General features: G+C 49.9%; 1 protein-coding gene across 1 annotated transcript in view; it reads right to left on the bottom strand.

The window, feature by feature from the left end:
* FRMPD2 (FERM and PDZ domain containing 2) overlaps positions 1-18,608 on the bottom strand; it is a gene marked incomplete at its 3' end in the record, with an annotated part of 98,401 nt that overhangs the window by 55,145 nt on the left and 24,648 nt on the right. Inside the window, exons 3-10 of the mRNA XM_079900255.1 lie at positions 18,213-18,373; positions 14,085-14,150; positions 11,749-11,940; positions 9,899-10,031; positions 9,116-9,203; positions 7,244-7,370; positions 5,274-5,345; positions 2,988-3,162 (exon numbers count right to left, since the gene is read on the bottom strand). Coding sequence (XP_079756381.1) covers positions 2,988-3,162; positions 5,274-5,345; positions 7,244-7,370; positions 9,116-9,203; positions 9,899-10,031; positions 11,749-11,940; positions 14,085-14,150; positions 18,213-18,373 — 1,014 coding nt within the window. The remainder of the gene's footprint in view (positions 1-2,987; positions 3,163-5,273; positions 5,346-7,243; positions 7,371-9,115; positions 9,204-9,898; positions 10,032-11,748; positions 11,941-14,084; positions 14,151-18,212; positions 18,374-18,608) is intronic.

The raw sequence follows: 18,608 nt of genomic DNA, 5'->3' as shown, positions 1-18,608 counted from the left end.
GTCATCAGGATAGCTAGTACCACAGGACCTTTGTTGGGCCCATGAGAGACCAAGAACAGGGGATAAAGAGGAGAGTGTCAGGGAAGAGAAACTCAGCACCCAGAGGAGAAAATATGATTATTTATCTTAGAGAAGATATCACTTAACATCCGCCTCCCAGCTACCATCTTATGGAAATAAAATTAAAAAACAAAGAACTGAGTATTTATTCCATTTCTGCCATGGGCCAGGTGCATCAGCTGGACCACGCCCACATCTCTCCAGCCAGAGTGTTATGGACTGAATGTTTGTATCCCCCAAATTCATATATTGAAACCCTACCCCCTGCAGGTGTGATGTTATTTGTAGGTGGGGCCTTTGGGAAGTAATTAGGTTTAGATGAGGTCATGAGGATGGGACCCCCATGATAGGATTAGCGTAATAAGAAGAGGAAGAGACCAGAGCTGGTTCTCTCTGCTATGTGCGGACACAGTGAGGAGGTGGCCATCTGCAAGCCAAGAGGAGGGCCCTCACCAAGAACATGACCGTGCTCGAAGCCTGATCCTGGATTTCCCAGCCTCCAGCACTCTGAGAAATAAATGTGTGTTGTTTAAGCTACTCAGTCTACAGCATTTTGTTATAACCTGAGATGACTAAGACATGGCGTAAGTGGAGTCACCTTTGTCTTTTGACCTGAATGTTGCCACCTTGAAAACTCCACCAACCCAAGCTCAGGACTTCAACTGCAGTTAAGTTTGCCTTCTAGCACCTCTGGGAGGGAGGATGAATCAGCTCCAGCCACTGGAGGCCTCACCTCGAGCCCCTGCTCTCCTCAAGGCAAAGCTTGACCCTCACCACCCCTCCTGGGTGCCCTTGGCCACTCCCCCTGAACCCCTGCAGGTCTGCCCCAGCCCTGCTCTGCCCCATGCCCTTCTCCACACTCTGCCCTCACCACGCAGCATCCAGACCTCTGCCCGCTGTGTCCTCAGCCCTGGCTGCTGAACCCGACTCCCCACACCAATTCACCCCTCCCTTTGGGTCACGTCTTCCCAAGGGATGGGCAGGTCCCCATTACAGTTTGGCTGGCAGACCCTCCCAAATGGGTTTATGTCCAAACCCCTGACTGTCACTCTTGAGTGATTTACCCAGGAGACCCCAGCTGAGTAGGTCTAGGATGTCCACGTGGAAGGGGTCCAGGGGTGGGCAGCTGACTGGGAGGGAAAGTAGGGGAGAAGCCTTAAGGTTTTTCTCCCAGAGCAAGCGCACTGGTTTTATTAAGGCTGCATGTTACAGATCAATAAAAATGTTTCCTGCAGGTTCTTCTATTCACACTTGAGGAAAGACTGAGCAAACATCAACTGACAACATTGAAGCATATAATGTTGCTCTTACTTGGGAGAGGGATTTTTCAGAGGTCTGCTGAGAACTATGAGAGGTAAGGTCCGCCCTCTACCCACCATGGCACACTGAGTGATCCTACCGCAAGCTGATAAGCTTCTCCCACTGGGGATGGGAGAATAGAGGAACACGGAGATCATGACACCTAGCAAGGTGGGCTGGTGGAGCAGGGTTTAACCTGAAGGCCTGTGTGATCCCAGCTCAGCCTGCTTCCCATCACTCCACACAGTGGTTAAAGAGCGTCCACTACAACGAAGGGATCTTTGCGGTAGATGGAAATAAAGACTCCCTTTAACAAAAGGGCAGAGCTGGAAAGGTGTAAAAACCCTTTCCTTCTGGATCTTCAGAAGGGGTTATCTTAACTTAGGCTCCTGGGGTGGGTGTGCTGATTTCCCATTAGTCCTGGATGATTAGATGGACTCATTTTTATTTTTATTGTGGTAAAATACACACAACATAAAATTGACCGTCTTAGGGCTTCCCTGGTGGCGCAGTGGTTGAGAGTCCGCCTGCTGATGCAGGGGACACGGGTTCGTGCCCCGGTCTGGGAAGATCCCACATGCCGCGGAGCAGCTGGGCCCGTGAGCCATGGCCACTGAGCCTGCGCGTCCGGAGCCTGTGCTCCGCAATGGGAGAGGCCGCGACAGTGAGAGGCCCGCGTAACGCAAAAAAAAAAAAAAAAAAAAAAAAAAAGTCGACTGTCTTAACCACAGTTAAGTATATAGTTCAGGAGAATTAGGTACATTCACACTGTTGTGCAACCCCATCCCCACATCCATCTCCAGAACTTTTTCATCTTGTAAAACTGCAGCTCTGTCTGTACGCATGAAGCAATAACTCCCATTTCCTCCTCCACCCAGACCCTGGCAACCACCGTTCTACTTTGTGTCCCTACGAATTTGACTGCTCTAGGTACCTTACATAAGTGATATCTGCCTTTTTGTAACTGGTTTATTTCACTCGGCATAATGTCCTCGAGGCTCATCTATGTTGTAGCCTCTGTGTGTCATCTAGCCATCTATGTGTCAGAATTCCCCTCCTCTTTCAGGCGGAATAATCTTCCATTGTACGTATATACCACGTTTTACTCGTCTATTCATCTGTCAGCGGATACTTGCGTTGCTTCCACATTTTAGCTACTGTGAATGATGCTGCTATGAACATGGGAATACCAATATCTCTGAGAGATGCTGCTTTCAATTATTTTGGGTATGTATGTCAATGTGGAATTGCTGGATCATCGGGTAACTTGGTAATTTTTTGAGGAACTGCCATATTGTTTTCCATAGTGGCTGCACCATTTTGCATTCCCACCTAGACAAAAATGTTTCTCAAATTTGCTTGTCTAACCTCAAGGCACTGAGATTGGTCAACCAGACCCAGCAAATCACAGAAGCTACAACATCTTACAAGCATTGTTTCCTTACCATCCTCTGCACTTACTTGACAGTTTGCACGTGAGGACTTGACATACTGACTAAGGTCTAGGTGTGCAAGGGGCAATGTCCCAGTCTCAAGCAGTTTTGTTAGAAGGAATAGCACTCAGGTACCTAGACAGCGGGGTTACCTGAGGCACCAGCCCAGCTGTGGGCAACCTGGGAGCCACTTACCTTTCATGTAAGCCAAGCCAAAGTAGGTGAGCTCCCCAAGGCTGGCAAAGGACGCAACAGCGCTGAAGACAGCTCCCACTGTCGACGTGATGTCACATCTCACCTCCAGGCACTGCCCGTTCAGCAGCATTACACAGAGGGCCCGGAGAGCCAAATAGGACTTCCCTTTTTTGGTCTGAAAACAAGAATGGTATAAACTGTAACAACAACTACAAGACATAGAGTCTTTACCATGGGCTAGCTATTGTGCTAACCACTTTATATGTATTTTCTCATTTAACTGACAAACAACCCGAAGAGATAAGTACGTTTGTGATTCCTGTTCAGCAGAGGAGAAGCAAGGCTCACAGACAGTAAGGGACTTGCCCAGAGTTGCACAGTTAGTAAAAGGCAGAACCAGACTCAAATCCGTGCTCTCTGCCAGCCTCTGCAGGGGCCAGGAAGGCTGGGGAGCCACATGTAACAGATCTCTCCCCTGCAGAAATCCTGGCTGCCCCTTGAGCTCTGCTTCTCGAGAGGAGTGCCCAGGACCACAGTGGTGAAGCGTACACCCGCAGGAGTACTGGACAACCTGATACTGACCCCCAGGCCTTCACAGAGCACAGCAGAGAGAATTTGGGTGGGCACGGATCCAAGGAAGAGAGAGGGCTGGCGCTAAGGTGATTACTGTGAACCGAGAAATTCATCAGCAGAGCCGCATCCAAAGATATGCCTTCTGTCCCTTCACCCTGCTCAGACAAATTCCAGATTCATCGGCCTCTGTAGCCCCACCCTAACCACTGTTGCCTGGGCTCAACCGCCCAGAACAGCCCATCATTCTGCCGCCACAAAGTCTTGTCTGCCTGAGTCTCTGCACATACTGCCCACTGCCTGGAATGCTCTTCCTCTCCCTCCCCACATGGCAAATTCCTATGAATTTCCCAGATCAGGCTCAAGACCTTTTGTCTGTGGCCTGGAGGGTCAAGCCACCCTCTCCCTTCTCTGCTCCCCCGATGCTTTCTGCTCAGGGGCCCAGCCTCCCTAAGGATGGGGGCTGAGTATCCCCTGTGCCCCAAAGCCTAGACTGAGGCCTGGCCCAGACCTCCTCAAAGTGTCCTCATTAAAAGACAGTCGTGGGTGGACACTACAGCTGGCTTTAGTGCCATTGAGACCATGCCTGCCACCACACCATGACCTTCCTACACCCAGGGGCAGTCCCACACCCCAGGGGCCCGGGCAGGTCTGAGGACCCTGTGGGAGGGAGAGCTCTCCCATGATCCCAGGCAGGGCGGACCACATGGCACACTCTTAGCCACCCTGGTTCCTGCCTGTCCTGCACACCTGTGTCCCCTGGGGCGGTTGTTTACCATATGTGCGCATGCTGGGGCGGGGAGGGTGTGGAAGGTGCTCTGAAGCACCCAGGGCTTCGGTTTAATGCTCTGCAGTTGCCCTCTTGAAATTTGTAATAATTGTATCCTTGAATGTGTGCTTTCTAAGTGATGTCCCATTGGAGCACGCACAAGGAGCGTGGGTTCACAGTGATCCTGCCTCCCCACCTCTGGTAATGGGGTCTGGCTGCCAGCTCCTCTGTTCCCTGGTGCCCCAGGCCCCGTCCAGTCTCTGCCTCCCACTCCCTACCCTGCAACCTCTGCCACCTTCCACCCAGGGCAGCCTCCGGCTTATATATTCCACCATCCCTCCCCTCCTCCCCGGGGGACTGGTTCAGGAAGGGTCCCAGTCAGGCATCTCAGAGCAGGGCATGGCAGTGGCTGTACCCACTCTGGGCCGACAGTACCACAGCTCTTTCCTTGGGCCCCAGGAGGGACAAGCCTGTCACTCACCCCCAGTCCAGGTCCGCCTGAGCTGGGGCAGCAGAGCCAAGGGAAGGGAAACTGGCTTTTCCTCCCCAGAAAACAGACAAATGCATATGTATAAATGCTAGAAGGCAAGCTCCACGTGAAGAGGACTCTGCGTTGTTCATATCGGAGATCTAGGGTCTGGAGTAGTGCCTGGTACCTACTAGCTGCTTCAAGAATATTTCCTGACTGAATGGGAAGAAGAAGACAGAGCTCGTCTGGAAGGACAATCAGGACTCCGTCAGAAGTCACAGGGGGTTCCTCTTAAAGGGGAAGAGGATGCTGAAGAAAGGACGTGAAGTAGGAGTGTGACTTGGCGAGGGCTGGCAGGTGCCTGGAGGAGAGAGTGAGGCCCTCAGAGCTCAGAGGCCCTCAGGCCAGCTTGTGGCCTGCCCAGCTGGTCACTTCCCTCGCCAACCTCCAGCCCTACCCAGTCGAACCCAGCAGTTACCACAATTGTTCCAGGCAGATACAAGATCACCGGGGCCTCTCCAGCCAGCAGGGCGAACTCCGGCCTGGAAAACTGAAGAAACACGCAGAGTCACTCACAGTAGAGGAGAGAAATCAAAGTCAAGTTCCACGGAGCTGGACCCCCAGGTCCAGAACTGGGCTTCTCCCATGGCCTCACTTCCCCCTGCCCACCAGCAGCAGTCCCTTGCCCAGAGCCAGCAGCAAGCAGGTTTCAATGAAATGGAGCTCAACTGTGCTGAGGCCCTAGCTAGTCTGGGCATCTCAGAGCAGATGTCTTACAAGTGGGTGTGGTTTTGGTGATGTTCTAGCTGTTCAGTTAGGTGTCCACTTCATTCTCAGTGATATGATTCATGCATGATCACATAGTCTTTTATATGTCTCAAAATAAATACATATTATATGCAACAAGAGTTTTCAAAAACGAAAATACCTTTAGATTTAGATCCGATGAAACGTTTTTCCAGCTCTGGACATTGAATCAGTAGTGTGCATGAAGAGTGATTCTCGGTTTCACATACTCCATGTTTGTAGCACACTTGTGACGCAGGAAGTGCTTTAATGCCACCATTATTTAGACCGAGCCATCTAAAATGGGCTGAGAATGGGCACCCTATGGGGTGCCCATTCTCAACCCATTTTGCAGGAAGTCAAGGCTCCAAGAGGTTAAGAAACTCACCCAAATCTAACACCAGTGAGTGATAAGGTTGGGTGGGCCTTCTAATCTGTCCCCCATGGGTTCCTGGCAGGACTTCTGTCTCAAGAGGCCAAACATCCAGCCAGGGTGTCCCTCAGAAGCGTCTTTAGCAAGCGGTTATGAAGAAAAGCCAAAGAAGATGAACAAGGCCTCCCTGATGCCGGTCCATCCCTCCCCCTCCAAGTTCATGAAGCCCTGAGAGTGGCCTTGGAGGGCAGCAGGGGCTGGAGGGGAGTGTGGCACCAGGGCCACAGAGGAGAGGATGTCTTGCGGCTGCCCCGAGCTCAGCTCATCCCTAATTAGTTGAGCACATTAAGCAAATCTCTCTGCAACAGACAGACAGGCAGACAAGGCCTCTGGGGGCATCTGGGTCTGATGTTCCCAAAGGGCTACTGATGCTCAGACAGAAGGCCTGGCAGGGACAGCCTCCTCAGTGAACAGCCTGCTTGGGAGAGGTTCACAGATCCAGGGGCACTGATCCCCATGGTCACTGTGGGCTTGTGTGGTTATTAAAACAGTTTTTCAGCTCATGTCAGTGTCACGCATCGAGGAAGGGATGCTTTTTATCTAAACACCGGAAGTGGCTCTGACCGCTGGTGCCAGAGCTGCTTCTGGCAGAAGGCGTTATCCTGGGACCATCCCTGATCTCATCCTGCAGCACAGGTGTAGCAAGCCGGCCCCTCAGCAGAGACCAGCCTGCCTGCCAGGAGTCAGGGGTCCCCGGAGCCACAAGTAGAGGTCACCCAACGTGGTCCCTCCTGTCGTCACGGACTTCCAGGCTGGGGCAGGCTGGCGTGGCTACTCTTGAGCCCCAACTCCCCACACTCGTCCAACCCCTACTGCCCTATGTGCCAACCAACCTGGAGAATCTCTCTCCCTGACTGTCCCACCCATTCCTTTGCTCCCACGCGTCACCTGTTCAGAAGGCCCTTTCCAAGTACATTCAGCCTTCTCAGCTCTCTTACCACATCCCCTGTTCTGCCACCATCCACGCCAACGTCTGTGAACTTCCTGAACGCTGGGACCTGGTATCTTCAACCTTCTGTCCTACACAGAGTCTACAGCAAGGCCACTCAATAACACCTATTGCCCTGAATTTCAAAGTTCAGGATGATTTTAGTCCAGTTCTCTGTAAATCTCAGCCCAGGGACCCCGACCCCCGGCAGGACCCTGCCCATTTTCAGCTGCTGCGTCAGCCACACATGCCTCCTTGCTCACACCTCTCTTGGGAGTGCCCTTTGGTCCTCTCTGCTCACCTTTCCCTTTCTCTGCAGGAAACCCTTTCCAGAAGAAGCTGCTAGCCGTGAGTTTTCTGGGAGAGCAGAACCAGAGCTGAGCTGTCGGCCTTCCTGAAGATCTGGGGGAACTTCAGCTGGAAGAACGCTGGCCAGCGGTCAGAGAAGGAGCAACAATTAACAGTAGAAACAGCTTCCATCTAGCAAAAGCCCCCACACACGTGTGTACCCACTACTGCCCCTTCACCCCACGAGTTATATCCGCTTTGCCAATGAGGAAGCTGAGGCCCAGAGAAGTTAGGGCTGCAGAGCCACGGGGGTTGTTTTGAGGTACAAGGGTTCAGGCCGTCTCCTCCTCACCCCACTTTGACCCTGCCTCTGCTCACTGTGCTCAGGACAGGCTGGGCCCGTGACCCCAGGTCCTGAACACAGAATGATGGGGCTGCAGAGGGTTCTGACATTCCTCCCTAGAATTCTATCTATTGTTCAAAATGTTTCAACGATAAACACACATTATTTATGGAATCAGAAAAAAAAAATGATTTTCATTGGGAAAACAGCAAATAGAGTTTTGTTTTATTTATTTATGTTTGGCTGCATTGGGTCTTTGTTGCTGCAGATGGGCTTTCTCTAGTTGCGGCGAGCAGGGCCTACTCCTCGTTGCAGTGCACGGGCTTCTCATCACGGTGGCTTCTCTTGTTGCAGATCACAGGCTCTAGGCACATGGGCTTCAGTAGTTGTGGCATGTGGGCTTAGTTGCTCCGCAGCATGTGGGATCTTCCCGGACCAGGGCTCAAACCCATGTCCCCTGAATTGGCAGGTGGATTCTTAACCACTGTGCCACCAGGGAAGTCCCACAAATAGAGTTTTAAATAGAGGAAAAAGCATTTTGAGGTGAACTCTGCAGCCTCCTGCCAAGGCCCCAGCTGTGTATTTGACATCAAGCCGGCTACAGCCCTTGGCTGATCCGTGGAGGGACAACAAATCAAGATGTGTATAAATAAAGTTTCAAAATGCATAATGTTCCAGGTCCAGGAAGATATGGGCCCATATGAGTTTCAAGCAGGTTTATTAGACTGATTTTGAAAATAGCCACAATTCTTCTCCCTGATCCATGCCCTTAACCATGGGACTTTGAACGCCCTCCCATCAGAAGGTGGAGTCTGTTCCCCACTCCTTGAATTTGGGCTCACCTGTAGCTTTCTTTGGCCAATAGAATGAGGTGGAAGTAGTGAGGGCTAGGGCTAGTTCTGGAGGTTCTGTGGAGATACCTCTCTCTCTCTCTCCCTCCCTCCCTCCTCCCTTTTCTTCTTCCCTCCTTCCCTCTCTTGACCTCAACTCTGCCATTGTCATAAGGACAATCCCAGGCTAGCTAGCCTGTGGTGAAGAACCAGGGCTTGCCTAGACAACAGCCAGCCAACCCCCAGAAGCGAAGTTGCCCAGCTGAGGTGCAGCTGATCACAGATGCACAAGAGTACCCTGCAGAGTGCAGAAGAACCTCCCAGCTGAGCACAGCCTAAATTCCTAACTCACAGAATCAAAAGCTAAATAAATCATTGTTTTTAGTCGCTGTGTTTTGTGGCTGTTTGTTACGCAGCCTCATGTGACATAGATAATCACAACAACAACAGAAGCATGTTGTTCCATAACTGAGTCTGAACTTGGTTCCCAGAGGAGACAGAATGCCCTGACACCATAGCTGCCATCAGGCCCCTCATCATCTTGACTTCATATCTGCTTAAATGTGGCTTTTTCACCTGCCAATGCAATAGGGTCAGCTTTTTCCGGAAAAGCAACAGACTTCTCAATAATCAGAAGAAAGAAGCAGGGTACAGCAGGTCCCACACCAACGTCCCACAGCAAGTTCACAGCCCCGTACACCTTGCTGCTTACCTGTTCACAGAGAGGCTGCAGCAACTGTGTGCTGAGGCGCTCAGTCTGGGCTCCAGGGAGCTCTGAGTCTCTGTGCTTCTCTCTGAAACTAACCAAAGAGCATGGTGGAGGGCATGAGCAGAGGCAAAGAGCAGGGCTCTCTTGAATTAAGCAACCTAGGGTGTGGATATCAGCATCACGACTTACTAGCTGTGTGCCATTGACAAAGTTACTTGACCTTTCTGAGTCTCTTTCCTCATGTGAAAAATGGAAATGGAAATAACAGTTACAGAGGGTTGGGGGAGTTTTTAGGAGGAAAGATGAAGCTTAACAACAAAGAGAACCTTATTTTATGGACAACAAACAGTGAATTAATTTTTTTTTTAATCTCAAATTGAAAAGCAGAGAACGGTGGAAGATTTGACGATTAGTCTAAAGGCCATTCTTCTAACACACCTAGAGCAACAACAAAAACACTCTTTCACAAATTGCCTTTTCTTTCACTCCACCTAGAAATCAATTAAAGGAAATTTTTCTTTCATGTCATTTGTTTAAATTTGTTTTTATCAATTTTAAAAGAGAGTTTATGTTGGGTATAAATAACTCTGCTAAATTACATCTCCGAATGAAGTTTTCCTCAGGACACAGGCGAGTCCTAAGCTCAGCCCCTTCTCTTCAGGGGCTTCCTGGAAGAGTGGGGTTTATACGGGCTTTCTCTGCCTCCACAGCATGGACATCAGGCCAGGAAACAACAGAGTGGGTACCATCAGCCCACCCAGGAAATGCTCAGGGCGCCATACCCACCTCTGCAGGGATGCAGACACCCCGGGGCCCTCGCTGCCCGGCTCTCACAGCTGGCCTGCTGCAACCTGTTCCTGAGCAGGTAGCTTCTGTCCTGCTGCCCGGACGAGCTTTCCTCCACAGCCCTCCTCTCCACCTGAAGTTCAAGTACATCACACATCCGCATTCCAAGGTCGAGAGGGGACATTTACACAGACGCATACAACCTGGCTATCAGTTTGAGTCAGTGTGGAGGGGTCTGTCCTGCACAGTGGGAGCCCAACAGTGAGCACGTAGCAACCAGAGCGAGGTCTGTGTGTACCAGCCACACAGCCTAGAGGTGGTTCACTCACCCCCACCCCCCAACACCTGCATACTCATGCACATCTGTGCCTTCGCTCACACGCCCCCTCCACGGGCCAGGGTCTCCCTGATGATCTCTCCTGTGCTTCCAAGGCCTAGAGCTACATCCTCTCCACCTCTTCCCTCTCCATACCTGCAGATAGGAATGTCCTCTCATCACCTCCCCTCGTCACTTTACTCACATCTGGCTCTATTCCACCACGTTACAGCAAGTTTGCTTGCTTGTCTCTCTCCCACAACCTCACTGTGTGCTTAACGCACCCCTGTAGCTTACTGAGTTCAGTGCCCCAGTGAGGGTTGAATAAGCAGTGGAAATCACTTCACAGGTCCCTGATCGAAATCACTTAATGATTTCCCGATGGCAATGCTGCAGATCATCACAATGTCCATCAGGGGACAACGACATATCAATGGATGGTAGGCTCTAGTGTCCTTCGAATACATGGACCTCCTCTGTCCCCACCAAATCCTCTGGCTCAATGTACAGGAGTGACATGTTTACACGCCAAGAGAGAAGGGGTCCAAGAAGGAGGACAGGATGGGAGAGGCATTTTCTTTTATTTTTTTTTTCTTTCTTTTTCTTTTTCTTTGGCCACCTGCACAGCTTTCCAGATCTTAGTTCCCCGACCAGAGATCGAACCTGTGCCCCCTGAAGTGGAAGCACGGAGTCCTAACCCCTGGACTGCTAGGGAATCCCTGGGAGAGGCCTTTTCTGATTGACTGTGGGCAGCATCTCCACAGCCATCCCCTCCTCTCCGTCCACATGGCCCCTGTCTCAGTTCTCCAACACGCCCCTGGACAAGCGCAGTGCTGCCCAGCGAACACCTCACTTGCCTCACCCGAGTCCCAGCGAGGCTGTCTCCTCCTGAGACCGCCTCCTTACTCGGCTTGTCCCCCACCCTTCCATCACTCCCTCTCCTGGGAGTACTTCCCCAATAACTAACTTGCACAAGAATGCCCGCCTCTGGCTTTGCTTCAAGGAAACCCAGCCTAAGCCAAACGCTCACTATGTGCCGGACCCCTTGCTAGGCACTGGCGAGGGCACAGGGCAGCAAGCACAGCAAGGGGACCCTCTGCAGGTACACGACGGCAGAGGGGAGGGAGCGGCCAGGGACGATGTAGGCACGGTCAGGGAAGGCTTCTCATGCAAGGCCTAGGGTTGAATTTTGATAAGCTAACCCATGGGTCATAAACACGACTGTTTTTATGAAAAGAGGCTCTTTCAAAGATCTCAAGGGTCTTAGCCACATTAGAAATCTAGGCTCGCTCAAAGGTCTTCACCAGCACTGCCCGCTAGAACTGCAGTAACAGGAATGTTCTAGATCTGTCCTGTCCAGTATGGTCCTCGCCAGCTACAAGGGGCTACTGAGAACTTAAGTGTGGTCGGTGTGACTGAGGAATTGAATGTTTTATTTCCTTTCAATGAACTATGACGTAGCCCGTTTGAACTTCAACAGCCACACGTGGCTAGCGAGTAGCCCCCGGCTTGGAAAGCGCAGATCTACACTGACCTCGGAGATGGTGCCCAGAACCAAGCCGACCAGTTGTCTGACATGGAGACTGGCAGAGGCTGGGTGGACGGCCACTTCTTCCCAATGAATCCGACAAGCTTCCAGGATGGACTGCAGCGGTAGTCGCCTGCCAGGCTGGTCTTCACACATGGTTAGCAGAATGGAGTGCAGGGGCTCGCAGAGCTGCAGGGGCTGGAGAGTGGGGCAGCCGCGTGAGAAGCCTCCAGAGCGGCAGCCCCTGAGGCCAGTGCCTTGTCAGGTGTGCCGTGGAGACAACTAAGAACGGATGTTCTCATTAACTAGACAGATGCTCACTCCTTCTGGGGAGTTTAGGGAGGCTGAACAGCCTGAGGCCTGTTTATCACTGTTTATCGCTGAGGCCACAAAATGAGGAGCAATTGTCTCTGCACCAGCTGTGTGTAGTCTGCTGCTTTCTAATCGGGAACGTCCTTCGGGGCGCGGGGAGCCCAAACACATCCTTGAAATGCCTACGAAAAATAGGTGCTTGACAAAATGGATTTCTGCCTACGCCAAGCACCCAGATCAAAGCAGGTCAGCCTTTAACTCACATTCACCTGGCCAGATAGACATTTTCTCTAATTATTTAGGTCGCTCTCACTGGGCCTTTCCCCTAGAGTGTGAGCTCCAGGACCACAGGGACTGTGGCTTTTTCACTTTGGAATCTCCAGCGGTCAGTGTAAGGTCAATAATCATTGATTGAACTTTATGTCACGTGTACACATCAAGCAAAAGAAAAAATAGTTATTTTATTAAACACTTCCCTCATGTGTTTGAATGACCATAATTTATATCAAATTCATACTCACTCTCAGGTGTGTTCTCACCCTCACCCACACTGTAAGTTAGTCTCCAGATGGAGACTGCACTACCATCTCCTGCCACGGAGCATGAGTTGTGAACGCCTATCTTCATGTGTAACCAGGCTACTGAGTCCCACACTCATATAGCACATCAGAGGACCTCTTACGCGCCGGGACTGAGTGGCTACTTGCAGTATAAGGTGGGAGACAGCCCCAGCCTTTAAGAGGTGTAAAGTCTAATGAGGAAGATGGTCACTTAAAGAGACAAGGACAGTACAGGGTGATAAGGGCTTTGGTCTCAGAAACATAAGACGTGGTCATAACACAGAGGAAGGGGCCTAACTCAGTCTGGGGAGGGAGAAGGGAACTGGGGAAAGAACTTGAACTAAATCTCAAAAAGCACACGGGCTGGCCAGGAGAAAGGCTGGGGAGTGAGCCGCAAACAGAGGGAGCAGTGTGGGCAAATGTTGGCATGTGTCTAGAAGGAAGGAGGCTATGGGCAGGACCAGGCCCAGGGCAAAAGGACAATGCAGGGCCCCTTGGTCAAAATTGTTAAGAACTTTAATGCAGAGCACTGAATCAAGTGGGGGGCCCTTTTAAGTGCAGGGCCCTGTGCTATTACACAGGCCACATGCCCACTAAGCCAGCCCTGATTATGGCAGAGTATCAGAGAGGAACCAGGGTCACAGGTAGGAACCAATTCTGGGCTCCAGGTATGCTCTGCTGAGAAGAGGAATGCAACGCCGTGGGGAGTGGGGAGCTGTGAAAGATTCCACAGGAGAGGGACATGGGCAGGTCCCTTTTCAGAAGGAGCGCCGGAAACACTGGGACGTTTAATTGGAGAGGGCAAGGGTGAGATGGAAGGAAGGAAGGAAAGGGGGGGAGGGAGGAAAGAAATAAGGCAAACAGGCTGGACAGAGTTCTCCAATGTATGTTCTTGTTACACTGGTTTCTATGGAATTCTTATAGCGTCAGATGAAAATTTACACACACATACGCATACTGTAGTCAAAAATTTTATAAAATGCTATGATAAAATTTAAAAGTTTCTGTGCTTTAAGCCTTCTCAGAGTCTTTAATAAACTACTCTGACAAATCTTCAAGAAGAAGACATCGTAGGGACATTTTCCCAAATCAATTGAGCACAGAACCCTTTTTCATGGAAGCATCTCACTTCAGGAAGCGCTGCTTTAAAGCCTTTTTTATAAATTGGTATCTTCAGTATCTATAAAATCCTCTAGCTTCCTACTTCCTCTGGACTGGAGTGGCAAATAAGTTCTTATCTTACTTGCCAATCCCAAATTGTGTCCGCCTGGAGTGCCAAGTTGAGTAGGATTCTGAGGTTCTTTCTGTACGCAGCAGGAGCAGCTCTTTAATCGATTGGTAAACCTTCCTAGAACCTAGGAGTACAGAGTGGTGGCACATAGCTCAACAGATGTGGTCCCTGCCCTGGGAAAAATCTAAATAAATCCAAAGACATGACCTGGCAAGGCTTTGAATATCTTGTTCACAGACCTGATTTGGTGGAATGTGAAACCCTGCTGACCAGTAGAGGGTCATTCCCAAAGAATAGACGTGCATCTGCCCAAGAGAAAAAGCACATGATTAGATTTGTCACCTCTGTTATTCCATGGTCCTGTAAACAAGATACAATTCATTTCCGCATGTGGCAGACACTGTTGGCTGGCTAGCCGAACAACCATCTGCAACTCCCTTAAACTTTGCTGCATCCTACTCTAGAGGCTGAAAGTCTCAGTGACCATGACACTCAATTTTTGTGAAAGATGTGAAGTAAGTCTGTTAGGGGGCTTCTGAAAAAGTTTGTTCTTTACTGCCAACAGGAACACATGTGGCTGGTCCCATCCTTTGCCCCCTGTTTCTGCCTTGAACACTGATGTGATACATGGAATCATGGCAGCCATCTTATGACCATGAGGCAATAAGCATAAAGACAAAAAGTCAACAGCTAAGGAGGATAGATTGGAAATATACGGCCTAGATCCTTGATGACATTTACCAAGCTTTTGACCAATCTCTTGACTTCTTGTTACATAAATAACTATATGTATGGTTCCAGCAGCTGTATTTTAGGCTTTCTGTTTCTTGTAGCCAAAACTGTCTCTACATGACACACTACGGTTCAGCCTGATTAAAAAGCATCATATGTTGTCAGAAAGCAACATTGTGTAACAGAAGAGCATTATCTGACTTCCCTGAGCCTCAGTTTCGTCATCTTTAAAGTGAATATTCTGCCTGAAAACTTCTGAGGATTGCGTAAAGAAGACCTGGACACGGTAATAATAATATTCATTATTGTTTTGATTATTATTAGTCAGAGAGCACTTATAACAGACTAAGCCTTTCTCTAAGTCTTTTACTTATATTAATTTATTTAGTCCTCACCACCATCCTGTGAAGTATGTATTTAATTTTCCCCATTTCACAGAGAGGAAACTAAAGCAAAGACAAGTTAGGGAACTTGCCCAAATAAGACCTAAAGCCTAAACTTGAACCCAGGCACCAGAGCCCCTGCCTTGAGCCACTTGGCTTTGTCACCTCTGGATCATACTAAATCCTCAATAAATGTTTATTATTATTATTATCATTACTATTATTATTAGGCTTCTATTATAACTGACAAGGTGCATTTCCCTTAAGATTTTTCTCTTCATGAAATGATTTCTGGGACTTTGAAAGGGAGACGTTGAATTCGCAAAGCATGATATGTAAAAACGTATCGTTACTGGAGCAATCTACTGGGTCTAATGCAAGTGGGGTTCATTTTGGTTTTTACATTTTTAGGTCAAGGGCATGTGTACAATTCACATGTGCCAATTAGTCCTCTTCTTGGTCCGAAACTATACACATAAACCAGCTAACCACTCCTCTGATAAAAGGCTAGACACCTGCAGGGAAGTTCACCAGCTGCACCCTCATTTCCAGAGAACTGACCCTGAGAATGGCTGCCTGGGCACTGCCAGAGGCACCGTCCACACCTGGGAACTCACCTGGATTCCAAGGGCTCTATCTTAAAGTGTTCCAGTGCAGGGCCTAAGGCTGCAATGACAACAGGCCTCATCCCAAATCCCAAATACAGCCCACTGGTAGTTGCTGCCTTGGAGAAGGGTGGTGAGAAGGATTCCGAAGGCAACTCCTGGCTCAGCGTGAAAGAACATCATGATAGATTGGTATTGTCTGCCATGATCCCGGGATGGGGTGATGATGGAATGAGTGCCTTGTAGTTAGAGACCTGCCCACACCTTCCACCTGCACCTAGAACTAACACTCCAGGCAGTGGAGGAAACATCTCAGTGTGCTGGGTAGAGCTGAATGTTGCCCTGAGGAGAGGGGTCAGAGTACATCCTCTTAACCTCAGAAAGGGCCCAGGGCTGTGGGAGGATTCTGAGCACAGCCTCTCTTGAGACTACTTTCCTGATTGGCTACCCCACCTCCCACAGGACCCAAGCCAAACTGGATGAAGACAGGAGACCCTGATGAATGGAGGAAAACAGAAGTTAACAGAACTGCGTGGTAGGGATGCTGTAAGAGAGGGAATGGCCAGGTAACCTTGCATCCTGGCCTAACAAATAAGGCTGAAGGCCAGTGGTTTCTTCTGCTTAAGCCACACTCCCATATGCCATGCCTAGGCAATTAAACCACCAACAAAATTGTTGTTTGGTCCATTAAGGACTCAGTCCCTGCCCACATTGACCCTCTCCCAGCTCAAACTCACCCTTTCCTTCCTGGCTCAGATTCTCAGCAACACGCTTCCCTAGTTCTTAGCTCAGCCTATTCCTTGAGCCTTGGAACTCTGGGAACCCTCCCTCCTCTCCATGGAGGAACATGTGCAGAGGGAGAAGGATGTTCTTCCCCAGCTTGGCTCAGCTCCAGGATGGTCTGAGCAAAGGAGTGACTAGATCTTCAGAAGAGGCCAAGCTGCAGTCAGGAGGGTGATGTCTGTCCCTCACTAGTGAGTGTTGGGAAGGATGGGGAAGGACCCCAGGAGCACTCAAGATCTGTCTTAGCTCAGGTCCTGGAGAAAGCAGAGCCTGAAGCAAGGATTCAGTATGACATTTCATTCAGGAGCAGTAAGCCCAGGGCAATGAGGGTGAGGAGAAAAGGGGGAGGGAGGCAAGGACAGATGTGATGTGTGGGGTCACTACACTGTAACAAGCAACACAGCACAGCAGGAAGCACAGCACACGAAGCCTTGGCACTCAGAACTTCTCTGGAAGGCTAGCAAGACTTTCCTAAAAGCAGTTCATGAAGAAAGGAAGAAGGGAGGATTTATCTTCTCCTTCCCCTCCCATCTCCCACTTCCCATTGGTGGAGTTTCACTCCATAGGAAACTAGCTCCCCCGCACTTTCAGGTTTCATCAGCAGGCCCCTCTAGTGTTTGCTCAGAAAGTCAGATCCCACGGCTCAGGATGTATCATCTTAGCTGAGTTCAGAGTGTAGGAGGCAACTTGGTGTGGGTGGAGCTTCACCCAAGAGACCCAAATAGGGGCAATCTGAGAGGCACTCAAGTCTGTGTCCAACACAGGCGTCCAGGGATTCACCCCCGGAATCTGGCAGTGTAGGAAAGGGTTCAGGGGCCTGGTGTGCTGGGGCAACTGCCAGTGGGGTGACGGAGCCCAGGCCACTGCAAAGGTGACTCTCATGTTTTCCCTGTGGTGATCTGATTTGGAGACAAACCAGTCAGACGTGGGCCCAAACTAGACAAACCTGGAAGCCACTGAGGTCCTATTCTCCAAGCACAAAGGAAAAGCAGCTCCCATTCCAGGATGCCTCCTGAGAGGAGCGGAAATTCCAGATTTGCCCTTTTCCAATGAAAGGGAAAGGAACAGAACTCAATGATTAAACACACACTATGCCCCGCCCAGTACTGTGTGCCTGCCTGGCATCATTCTTTCCTTAGAAATGCTTCGTTTGAAAATTGAAGATCATGTTTAGCTACAACTTTTTACTATTCAGAAGCAAAACACATCCATGGAAAAACAAAAATCACCACTGATGTTGCCATCCAGAAATAATCACTCGAGACATATATTTTTGGAACTCTGGGCATGTGTATGTGCGTGTGCGTGTATGTGTACACAACTAGGATCACGTTGTACGTGTATATATTTCATTTCTTTTCAGGTCATTAAGTTTCTACAGCTTAATTTTCATGCTGTCTTGTTTCATGTCTAACTCTCACTGGAGATTTAGCTTGTTTCCAGTTTGCCACGAATGTCAACCACACAGCAGTAAACATCACGGCAGCCAAATCAATCTTTCCTCGTGCCTTGGGATACATTCCAGTTGAGGACTTGTTGGGCCCTTTTTACTGTTTTGCTACATGCTGCTGGACCATTTATCTACAATTTTTCCAGAACTTCTTTTTGAGTATTTCTAATAACCTGACTTGTTAGGTCATATTAACCCCACTTTATAGACATAGATCTTGGAGCTCAGAGAAGTTGACTTGTCCTCATCTAAGAGCTAATAAATTACTGGCAAGAAAGCCTGGGAATAAAATTCTTTAACTCCAGTCTGCTTCAGTGCTCCTCGGGGCTGAGCTGGGAGCTGGGGATGACCTAGGACCTGGCGTTTCCCAGAGGACAGGCCCAGGGGGTGCTGCAGAGACACCACGTGCCTTACCTGAGATGCATCAGGCTGCTGCTCGTCATCACTCTGTCCCGGTAGCAGTTCAGGGGCCTTGAAAGGAGCCGCTTCTATATGAGAAACGTGGTCTTGGAAGGAGAGACTTCCAGTCGCAGAAAGCAAGACTGACCAGGGGCAGACCACATAGTCCGAGGAACCTGAAACCAAGGCAGCGATGCGGGTGTAGAGATAGGGCTGCCATCTGGAGGGCCATCTGTGGGACTGTGCCCGGCAGGTGCCTTGCAACCCCCCCGCTCTGGGATGAACTGTGAGCAAGACCCGGGGAAACATGTAGTGGAAGGAATTCAAGCCTGACGCGAGCAGGCATAGGAGCATGTGTCATGAAAGGTGGCTGCAGCGGTAGCTGGGAAACTAGCAACTGCATCCAAATTC

Source organism: Stenella coeruleoalba, assembly GCF_951394435.1.
Source record: "Stenella coeruleoalba genome assembly, chromosome: 16".
Classification (NCBI taxonomy): Eukaryota; Metazoa; Chordata; class Mammalia; order Artiodactyla; family Delphinidae; genus Stenella; species Stenella coeruleoalba.
Note: the sequence above shows the minus strand (reverse complement) of the source record. Positions and strands in the feature narration are given on the sequence as shown.